Here is an 11,866-nt window from a genome sequence, read left to right as displayed (position 1 = left end):
TAATGACTCCTATTCTAATCCTGGTTCTATGTTTTTTATATGATCCAGCTTTTCAGATTATTTACTCATCATACAGATTGAATAAGTATGGTGAAAGTATACTGTCCTTACATATACTTTTCCTGATTTCTATAATTCCCATTCTTCCCAATATTATCCATAATTTGTTATGATTCACACAATGAAATGCCTTTGCACAGTCAATAAAACACAAATAAAACTTTTTTCTGGTATTTTCTGCTTTCAGCCAAGATCCATTTGACATGAGCAATGATATCCCTCAATCCACATCCTTTTCTGAATCTGCTGTGGATTTTTGGCCTTTCCTGACCTATGTCCTGTTTAAAAAGTATTTGAAGTGTCATCAGCAAAAATTTACTTGTATGTTATATTAATGATATTGGTAAATATTTTTGCATTTTGTTAGATAATCTTTTATTGGAATGGGCAGAAATATGGATCTCTTACTTGGCCATGTAGTTCTCTTCCAAATTTCTTGGCATAGATGAGTGAACATGTGCAGTGCTGCATCCATTTGTTGAAACATTTTGTTTGGTATTCCATCAGTTCCTATAGTCTTGTTTTTCACCAATGCCTCCAGTGCATCCTGAACTTCTTCCTTCAATATCATTGGTTCTTGATCATCTGCTACCTCCTGAAATGATTGAACAAGCACAGGAAGACCAGGTCCAAATGACAGGCTCCACTCCCATCTCTTCTTTTTTGGTCATAGTCAGACCCTCCTGTCAGCTTGCTTCTCTCTCCCTTTATCTCTTGTAATATAAAAGCTGATGCATGACACATCGCAGGGAAATTCTCCTTACATTGTATCAGGGCTGTGACATGATTAAGGGTGTTGCATGTCACCTTAATTCCCTTACATCAGATAAGGGCTGTGACCTGAGTAATGGTGTTGCATCCCACCCTAATCTTCTTACAATTGATTGCCTGGTCTCATCAGATCACATTGTGAGGGAGTGATTACATCATTACCTTACTTCCAAATTATTTCATTACTTAACTGCCAATAAGTATCATGCCCTAGTCAATTTGACGCATATTTTTTGGGGAAAACAATTCAATCCATAACGATCAGGATATCAGTTCTCTTTATGGTTGAGTAATATTTCCTTGTATGTATAGACCACATTTTGGTTTTCAATTCATATGATGACAGATATTGTTGATATTTCCACCTTTTGACAATAGTGAAAAGTGCTGCAACAAACACTGGTATACTGGTGTCTGTGTTCCTGATGTCACTTCTTGTGGGCAAATACTTAAGACTGGAATGGCCGGGTAAAATGCTAGTCTTATGTTCAACTTTTTGAGGAATTACTGCCGCATCCTGCAAAACTGCACAGGTCATGAAACAAAGCGACATGAAAGGATTAATGGTTTTTTAAAAGGAACGGGGGCCAAGCAGATGCCCTGCATTATTCTGTGAGAGCAATCCCTGATGCCTTTGTTTTACTTTATTTAAATGTTTATACATGATTACATCATCATTCTTGGAATCCATACAATCAGCTTATTTACATAGTTAAAAAGTTTTACTCCTCTACGTGCTCAAGGACAACATTAAAACAATCACAAAAGCCTGCTCAGGAATAAAGAGTGTAAAATGATAAATGCTTACTGCGCACAGTGACCCAAAGTATGAAATATTCCAATGAGATAAAAACATGGACCACTGGAATAACATCTAATTTTAATACTTGATGTTTTGCCAAGTAAGCATTTAACAATGAGAGAGGCCTTGCCTTCTCCCGTTGCTGTTGGAGAGGCCTTGCCTTCTCCTTTAGCTGTCGAATATGTGCCTTGCACTCATGTCTTTTGATGATTTTTCTCTTGGTCTCCAACAAATTACCAAACTCTTTTCCACAGCTACTGTACCATCTTACATTCCCACAACCAATGAATTAGGACTCCATTTTCTCCATAATCTTGCCAATGCCTGTTGTTTTCCATGTTTTGATCATTGCCATTTTAATGGAAGTAAAGTGGTATCTCATTGTGGTTTGATTTGCATCTTGATTTACATCAAGATGGATTGACACAGTGGCTGCAATGATGGGCTCAAGTATAGCAAGTATTGTGAGGATGGCAAATGACTGGGCAGTGTTTCATACAGCTGTACATAGGGTCACTATGAGTCAGAGCTGACTCAATGGCACCTAATGACAATAAAAATGACTAATAACATTGAGCATCTTTTAATGTAACTTTTAGACATTTGAATATCCTTTTTGGTAAAATGTATGTTCAAGTTCTTTTACCACTTTTGATTGAGTTGTTTGTCTTTTTGTTTTTAAGTTGTAGACATTTTTTTAAAAAAACTTTGGATATTAGACACTCATCACATATATGGTTCCCAAAAAGTTTCTCAAAACCCATAGGTTATCTTTTTTACTTTATTGATAAAGTTTTTTCATGACCAAATGTATTTAATGGTTATGAAATAATTATTTCTTGATATATAAAAGTTTTCTTCATTATCAGGCTTTCCTCGGGTCCTGATCATCCAGAGCCAATTATATCCTTGAAATTACCCTTGAGCACTTGCTATTATTGAGTCCCCCAAGGAGTGTTCCCAAGGATTTTCTGTAACATCATAAGCATCCCCATATTTTCAAGTTAAACTAAGCATGGTGTTTTTTCTTATAAAGCAGAACAATTCCAACAAGATCTCAGGAATTTCATGTAAATATGACAACTAGTACTTGTCTACACTTGAAACATCATTGGACTCTTACCAGTAATCTTGACTTGCAATCTGACCTAAGAAAAGCTAATAATAACTTGTGAGTTTTTGTGTTATTAGTTTATTTATCTTCCTCTTTACTTTCTCCATGAATTACTCCAGATTCTTGACTGCACTGCTCATTTGTGTTTGGAGAAATGCCATTCGCAATATTGGAATAGAAAATGTAGATAGAGGAGGTACTCACACAATGAGACTGAAATATTCTTATTTATTCATTACATTAACAACTCATTTCCAGTCATTTTAACAGAACTGATAGCTATTCATGGAAGTGTAAAGTGAGATAGAATGTATGGATGGTTATGATGCCACCATAATGCCTTTGCTTTCCATATGAATAGTGCTACTATAAATTTATATTTTAAAAATTTTAATTCTAGTGTCTTATATTACATCAAAAATAGAAATGATTTATGCACATGATTGCTGCTCAACAATTTCTACAAATTTGCCTATTACTTCCCTTTGTCAAGCACTGTATTCTATGTTCAGGTGCTACATAGATGAATAAATGAAACTCCTTAAAATAAAACAAAATATACAGAGATAAAAAATGTGTATAATCCCTTCTACTTCAGTTGTAAGTCTAGGGTCCTCTCAAAGAGCTTGTTAGCATTTATTCATGATTATTTCTTTATCTTCCAAGCCATAAGTAATCCAAAATATCTTAAAAGATTGAGTTAATTATAAATAAATCGATTATTTTTGAATGGGTTGATTAAATTAAAATATTAATTAACAAATTATTCCATCCATATCTTTAGTTTGAAAATTACACTCTCCAGATCTTTATAGAAAAGGCAAACAATCACTTGTTTTTACACTTTCAGGAAGAAAAACACCCTTACAATATTCTAGTCACCCATGGAAAACTCATGCAGAATATCTTCTGCCCACTGCAGGTAAAGAAACAATCTAGTTTTGCAGTGTCTTTCAAATCAGTTCAGAACATTATATACTGTCACATTATTTTAACAGAATACTATATTATTAGTTGCTGAGTGGTGGATTTTCCTTTTCTTTTTCTTTTTTTTTTTTTTTAACTTGTTTTCAATAGTGTTGTTGTTGTTATTTGCCATCGAGTCGGCCCCGACTCATAGCGACCCCTCCTTGGGTTTCCGAGGCAGTATCACTACGGGAGTAGGAATGCCCAACCTTCCTTTCAAGGAGTGGCTGGTGGGTTTGAACCGCCAGCCTTCTGGTTAGCAGTCAAGTGCCATAGTAGTATATGACTATTAGGTGGAAGAAATGTAAATATTGAAGGGATCACATGAATATTATATTTGTCATTTGTGGTGGTTATGTTTGTGTGTCAACTTGGCTGGGCCTGGTTGAATAGCTGGACAGCTGTGGTAGTTAACTCTCCATGATGAGACTGGCAATCAACTCCATGATGGGATCTACCTCAAGAAGCTGAGTAGCTGCTTTGGGTATGTGGTCTGCTTCCCATATATAAGAAGCAGCTTTGGGAATGGTCTCTACCTTATGGCACCTTGAACCCTGCATGTAGCCATGTCATTGTTCAGCAGCCTACTGTGCTCTGCCAACCTTGGGATTTACAATGGACTTGAATGAATGGCATGCAGTGTGATTTGGTAATATTGGGACTGTGCCTTGTTACTTGTCAACCTTGGGCTTGGCAGCCTCAGCAGGCAGCAGCTGTCTGAGTGAAGAAAAACCTCTAGCTTCAGTGGGACAGGAGCTGGAGGCAGAGCTGAAACGCAAGGCTGGGGGGCTTTCATCCAGCCCCAACAGCCTGGCACTTTGAACTTGGACTTAAAGTCTCCAAATTGTAAGAATAAACTTCTGTTTGTTAAGGCCATACCATTTGTGGTATATTTCTTGTCAGAGCAGCACTAGATAACTGGAACATCATTCTTATTTATTTTCTTCTTCAGCATAACTACCATGTTGAAAGTTATTCTATTGTACTGTTTTATAAATATAAAATTCAAAATGTAGGTTTTAATAAAAACTTTATAGTTAACGATTGATGCTGGAAAATGTTTGAGAAACACCCCATATACATAGCAAGCAAATGGTAGAGTCAAGATGCAACATGTATCTTTTTCTGAAGGTTTTAAATCCTCAATTCCATGAAGCTGCAACATGAATCTTCAAAGAAGAAACCTAAACCAGATTGGTCAGCATAAAATAAAACGAGTTCTTCATTCTGTTTTCAGGTTATGAAAGCCTGCTGCATTACTATAATATTGTAGAAGGTTAGTATGTATTTTAATGAGAGTAAATTATAAGGAATTATTTTTCAAATTGAACCATCAAAATGAAAATGGCCTAACTATGGTAAAGCTACTTATGAACACTCAAGTAGCCATTCTTAACCATTATGATTCTTAACAAAGTCAATGATACAATGATACCAAGAAATTGTAAGTAAACAGGTTGGTAATTCAAACAAATTGAAACAAAAAACAACAAAATTTGTAAACCATTTGAGAGGGTCCTCAATTAAAGAGTAGGTTTATGGAGAAAATAACAGTATTATTGCCAAAACAGGAACCCAACACACTTCACCTTACTTAATTTGATAATGTTATTAAATGAATAGTGACTTCCACAAATAGCATCCATTCATCACAAGTTACAAAGAAATATACTAAAAGCCATCCTTATTTCCAAGAATATGTAAGATCCATTGGGGTAAAATTAGTGAATGTATCAATCAATCAATGCATCACACTTTCAGGTTAGTTCATCTTTCCTATATATTTTTATCCTTAAAATATCAGAATATATTTTATGATAAAAGTATTATAATAAAGTCATCAAGGAAATGAAAACAAATAAAAAGTATATGTACTTATCTTATCCAGTAACTGCTCTTAAAAGAACGTATTTAATGAATTTTATAATATTTCTGAAAAATTTTTATTTGAAATTTTTATAAATATTAAATTCTCAAGGTAAGTATTCTTGGATAGATCTGAAATTATTTTCCTAGGTATTTAACCTAAGTCATGCATCACATATTAAGTTGTTTTTAGGTCAGTTACACATTGACTAAACTCAAATGTTTTTTAAGATATGCTTTCAGATTCCCTCAATTTTAAGTTGTATGGGATATATTTTTTAATGTATGTGTCAAACAAAATAAGAAAGGCATACATTATAACTAAGGTCATTTAAAGTGGCTTTATTTTAAAATTATCTGAGGTAGATCTTATAAGCTTGCCAGAATTATGGCCACTATTGATTGTAATCACCATAAAGGGGAAGAAGAAAACATGAATGATTTTCCAAAAGCATGGGAGAAGACTGACTGACAGGGTTTGAAGAGTACATGATAGAAGAATAAAGAATAGCAGGAAGAGAAAGAAAAGGGGAGATGATAAGATAGAAGAATTCCAAACTAAGATTTTGGAATACAATAGTGATACAACTTTGAACTGAATATTGAAAAAAATATATATAATTTAAAGCCTCATGTATATTTAATGGAGTGAATGGCTATAAGATATGCAGGAGAACTATAAGACAGCAGAGATGTGTTACCATGGGAGGAAATCCAGGTAGCAAACTCAAGTGTTGAAAAGGTCTCAGAATGTTAAGACTGAGGAAGCTGTCACTTTATCTTCTAATGAAGATGATATCAGAATCAGATTTTTATATGATGGCAAGGAGACAGATTGTTATATTTCAAGACAAAATAGTGATGAATGGATATAACAATAATTAAAAGTACGGTGAAAAGAAGTGGAGGAAAAAATAGTAAAGTAATAGATCAGAGATTCAGAAATGAATGTATTGAACAGAGAGACTAAATCATTTATGTACATTCAAGGTGCATGTGAGTATGGATTAAATATGGCATATAAATAGAAACACAGTATCAGAGGCAGAAGAAAAGAGAGAATGTAGACTAGACTTTGTGAATTAACTTTAAATATGAATACATATATACCAAGCAGAAAAGATGAGTTAAAATAAGGAGCTATTTTATATTAAAATTCTTAAAATATTAGGCTAAAATCTCTTATGATTTAAAATATATATATATTAAATAATGTTCAAATTAGGAAGAGGTTGTGGCCATGTCAATATTTTACTCTTCTTGATTGGTTACAATGCAAATCACAATAAAATTGTGTGAAAACACAAAACTGTTGGATATGGTCAGGGTGTATGAAGCAATATAGAAAATGGGTTTGAACGGTTCATGTGGTCAATGTAGTATTAATTATATAGGAAGTCAATGGTATGATGTATCTGCCCTGGATCATTATAATTTAATTTAATCTAAATATTAGGCATTTGTGGTTTCTTCAGTACTCAGAAGGCAGGAACAGAATTAAACACGTGAATGGTCAGCTTGCAGGAGGTGATAGATTGCTCTACTGGGAAACAATGAAGTTCAGTGGGAACAGGATTTCTGCTGGAGGAAATATGGCAACGTACCATTTCGGCAGATGAACCTGGATTCAAATGCATACTCTTTCACCTATATTTATGTGGCTTAATAACTCTTCTTGATCTTTCAGTTGTGTAGTATTTTTACTTTTAAAATTATCTATTTTACTTAAGAATATAAGAAGTTACAATGAGAATTATAGCATATAATATGAAAAAAAAAAAAAAAACCTCACTACCCTCCAGCCGATTTGACTCATAGAGACCCCAAAGTGGTATCTCTACAGAAGTAGACTGGCCAATCTTCCTTCCAAGGAGTGGCTGGTGGGTTTGAACTGCCAGCCTTCTGGTTAGCAGTCACATGCCTTAGGCACTATGCCACCAGAACTCACTGCATTAAACCAAACCAAACACACTGCCATTAAATTGACTCTGACTCAGCGAACTCCATTGGGTTTCCAAGGCTGCAAATCATTAAGGAAGTATATTGCCCAATCTTCCTTCTGAGGAGTGGTTAGTGTGTTTGAACCACTAGCCTTCTGGCTAGCAGCCAAATGACTCGTAAACTGCATGTTGTTGTTGTTGTTGTTATGTGCCATCGAGTTGGCCCCGACTCATAGCGACCCCTCCTTGGGTTTCCGAGGCAGTATCACTACCGAAGTAGGATTGCCCACCCTTCCTTCCGAGGAGTGGCTGGTGGGTTTGAACCACCAACCTTCTGGTTAGCAATCAAGTGCTTAAGCCACTATGCTACCAGAGCTCCTGTAAACTGCATAGGACATTCTAAATACATAACACTTGGTATGAATATCATTTACATTCTTATGTCTAGGATAGGAAAGGAACAATATAAAGCCACAAACGACCTAATAAAATATTTTCAAAAAAGTAATGTGAAACAAATGGAAGATTCAAATGTCAAAGTAAAATGAGTTCATATTAATAATTGCTAAGGCAAGATGCATATAAGCAGTAAATAGTAGTAATCAGACAGAGGAATTCTTGAAGGTGAATTACTAAATAAAATCTTCTCAGTTAATCTTTCAGGCAAATGTGACCAGCATTACATTCATTTCACAGGCAGTAACTTAGAGACATTTATGCAACAAGTACATAAGATTATATTTTATACCACTACCTTGGAAATAAACTACATGAATAATAAGAAAAAAAGCGTGAGAAGGAATCATGGTGTTATTTCCTAATAAACAATACCAAGTAGAGAGAATAAAATTAAATAAATATGAGACAAAAACATACTTAGGCTAATTTTTTTTCCTCATGTTTATTCTCCACTTATTTTCAGAATTATTTGCCTGTATCTTTGTCCAAAGCAAAGTACCCAGAGATGCCCAATTCTACCACAGTGACTGAATTCCTGCTTACAAGATTTTCTGACATGTGGGAGTTCAGAGTCTTGAATGCCTTGCTATTCCTACTGATATATTTGGCAACATTGCTGGGAAACTTTCTCATTGTCACAGTAACCACCCTGAATCAGAATCTTCACACTCCCATGTATTTCTTTCTTAGGAATCTGTCAGTCCTGGACATGTGCTATATTTCTGTCACTGTACCCAAGGCATGTGTCATTTTCCTGCTTGACAACAGGGGTATCTCTATGGTTGGATGTGCAGCTCAAATCTTCCTTGTGGTTTTGTTTGCTTTTACAGAGATGTTGTTCCTCACCATTATGGCCTATGACCGCTATGTGGCCATTTGTCATCCTCTACACTACCCTTTGATCATGAACCCTCGGGTCTGTGTCCAGATGACACTGGCCACAATACTCAGTGGTGTTATCTACTCAGGATTTCACATGGGCAACACTTTCCGGCTGAGCTTCTGTCAGTCCAACATGGTTCATCTCTTCTTCTGTGATATCCCCTCTCTTTTGAAGCTCTCTTGCTCTGACACCTTCAGCAACAAGATTGAAATTTTTGTCTCTGCCCTAGTAGTTGCAGGTGGCTGCTTTATCTTAATCATAATGTCCTATATTCGCATATTCTCTACTGTATTCAAGTTTCCAACAATGGGAGAGAGAGGAAAGGCCTTTTCCACCTGTGTCCCTCATATTCTTGTGGTGACAATCTTTGCCACCACAGGTGCTGTTGTGTATATGAATCCAATCTCCACCTCACTTCAGGACATGATCATTTCTGTGTTCTATTGTATACTCCCTCCTTTCCTAAATCCTATTATCTATAGTCTTAGAAACAAGCAGATAAAAGAGGCATTAAAGAGAGTTACATGAAAAATGTTGTATTCAGGAAAATTACAGAATGATTATTTCAAGATAGTCCCACTTTAAATATACAAATTGAAAATGCTACAAAATTAGTTTTCTTGCCTATGTCTAAAATTGAGGATCTGTCTTGATTTCTAAGTGCCAGTGACTACATTACTTGTCAGCATATAAACAATACATCAATATTTTAATTTAAGGCTTCCTCTCTCAAAAATGCACATACCCTCTCAGATTCCTGAAATATGAATATTATAGTGCTAAAAATTTCTAATTAAAACTATCTAGAGAGATCTAGAACAGAGAAGTCATATGTTCACTTTGATTTATTTTGCAACTATAAGAGAGGGAGAATCATTCAGTCAGTCATACTTTTAAAGGATTTTTAAAAATATATAGAATTATAAAATAACATGAAATCTAGTCATAGATATTAATAAAATACTAACATTTCATAAATAATAAAAAAATAAGCTTCCATATATGTGGTTGGAAAGATATCTCAATGATATATCTCAGTGATACATGCTTTTTCAAAATCTGGAAGAATAAATTTTTGTGTTTTAAACTTTTTATTGTGATGGTTGAAAGTTTACAGAACAAATCAATTTTCCATTCATAATGCATATATATTTTGTTTCATTGAATTGATTCTAATCCCTTCAATGTAATATCACTCCTCTCACATCCTCCCTGTGTTTCTCGTTCCCATTCCTCCTTCTCTCCTAACCCTTCCTGCCTTCTGAAATTTGTCCTTGAGCAAATGTTGCCTTTTTGATCTTTATTGGCTGATTATTCTAAGGAGTGTGTTACCTTCCTGCTGTTATTTTTCACTTTATAAACCTACCAATCATTTGAGTGAAAATTGAGCCACAGGAGTGAATTAATTTCCAAGTCTGAAGGGTAGCCAAGGGCCATAGTGTTGATGGTTTCACTAGTTTCTATCTGACCAGACCCGTAAGTCAGGTCTTTTATATTATTTTGAGTTTTGTTCCACAATTTACTTCTACTCTATCCACAATCTTCTAATATGATCCTTTTCACAGCAGTCAGTAGTGGTAGATGGCCGCTATCTAGTTCTTCTAGACTCAGGGTTATGGAGGTTGAGGTGAGTGTAGTCCATTATTCCTCTGGACTAATTGTTCCCACATGCCTTTGATTTTCTTCACTAGTCTTTGCTCCAGATGTGGAAAGACCAATAGTTGCACTTAGATGGCCACTCACAAACTTTTAAGAACATTGTTGCTATTCCAAAATAACATGTAGAACACTGTTTTTGTGGACTATTTTGTGCCATTTGACCTTGATGTCTACTGAGACTACAGTCCTGAGTCCTCAGGATCAGTGACTCACTCCCTCAAAGTTTTTGTTATGTCTAAGAAGTTTTCATATATTTTCTCCCTGTATACTCTACAATGTCACCCCAAGATGGATTGACAAAGTGGCTGCAGTGATGGGCTCAAATACAGTAATGATTGTAAAGGATGGCATACCACCAGATAGTGTTTTGTTCTGTTGTACATAAGATTGCTAAGAGTCAGAGTTGACTTGACCTTGAAGGCACCTAACAACAACAACAACAATAACAACATGCTCTATTCAATTAATATACATATTTGCAGCATATATAAATAAATATATAGAAATAGTTTTAGTTGGGGTAAGCCCCATTCTCCTTCCCACACCTGTTCAGCTTGCAAGCTGGATTTAGAAGAGGACATGGAACATGGAGTATTGTTGATAAAGCCAGAGATCTTGGAAGAAAACAAAGAATACCAGAAAGAGATTTATTTGTGTTTCATTGACTGTGCAAAATCATTTGATTGTGTGGATCATAAAAAGTTACGGATAACATTGCAAAGAATGGAAATTCCAGAATACTTAAAATTGTGCTCTCAAGGAACCTGTACCTAGACCAAGAGGATGCCGTTTGAACAGAACAAGGGGATGATGCATGGTTTAAAATCAGGAAGGCAGTGTGCCAGGGTGGTATCCTTTCACCATATTTATTCAACTTGTATGATGAGCAAATAATCCTATAAGCTGGACTATGTGAAGGAGAATGTGGCAGCAGGATTGTAAGAAGGCTCACCAATAATCTGCAACAGGCAGATGACAAAATTTCTTGCTGAAAGTGAAGGTGATTGAAACACTTACTGATGAAGATTAAAGACTATAGTCTACAGTATGGATTACACCTGAATATAAAGAAAATAAAATCCTCACATCTGGACCAATAAGCAGTATCATAATAAATAGAGAAAAGATTGAAGTTGTCCCAGATTTCATATTACTTGGTTCCACAAAAAACTGGAATCAGCAGTCAAGAAATCAGATGTCATATTGCACTGGGAAAATCTGCTGCAAAAGACTTCTTTCGAGAGCAGGCAGGGCAATATGGCGGACTAGGCAGAAGGATTGCACAGACCCTCTTCAACAAAGAAAAGGGAAACCAATTAACACAGACACAGAAGATAATCTTGGAC

At 35.3% G+C, this 11,866-nt stretch overlaps 1 protein-coding gene across 1 annotated transcript; it reads left to right on the top strand.

The window, feature by feature from the left end:
- Positions 1-8,480: 8,480 nt before the first annotated feature.
- Positions 8,481-9,389, top strand: LOC103210221 (olfactory receptor 14C36-like). Its single transcript, XM_007956146.2, has one exon. It carries the CDS (start codon positions 8,484-8,486, stop codon positions 9,387-9,389), a length of 906 nt encoding a protein of 301 aa, XP_007954337.1. The 5' UTR covers positions 8,481-8,483.
- The last annotated feature ends 2,477 nt before the right edge of the window (positions 9,390-11,866 follow it).

The sequence above is a fragment of the Orycteropus afer genome, unplaced genomic scaffold (assembly GCF_000298275.1).
Source record: "Orycteropus afer afer isolate SDZICR_OR568_19922 unplaced genomic scaffold, OryAfe1.0 scaffold00575, whole genome shotgun sequence".
NCBI lineage: Eukaryota > Metazoa > Chordata > Mammalia > Tubulidentata > Orycteropodidae > Orycteropus > Orycteropus afer.
The sequence above is the reverse complement of the archived record's forward strand: the minus strand, read 5'-3'. Positions and strand labels throughout refer to the sequence as shown.

Coding starts and splice junctions, on each gene's coding strand:
- LOC103210221 (XM_007956146.2), top strand. CDS start 8,484: ATGCCCAATTCTACCACAGTGACTGAATTCCTGCTTACAAGATTTTCT.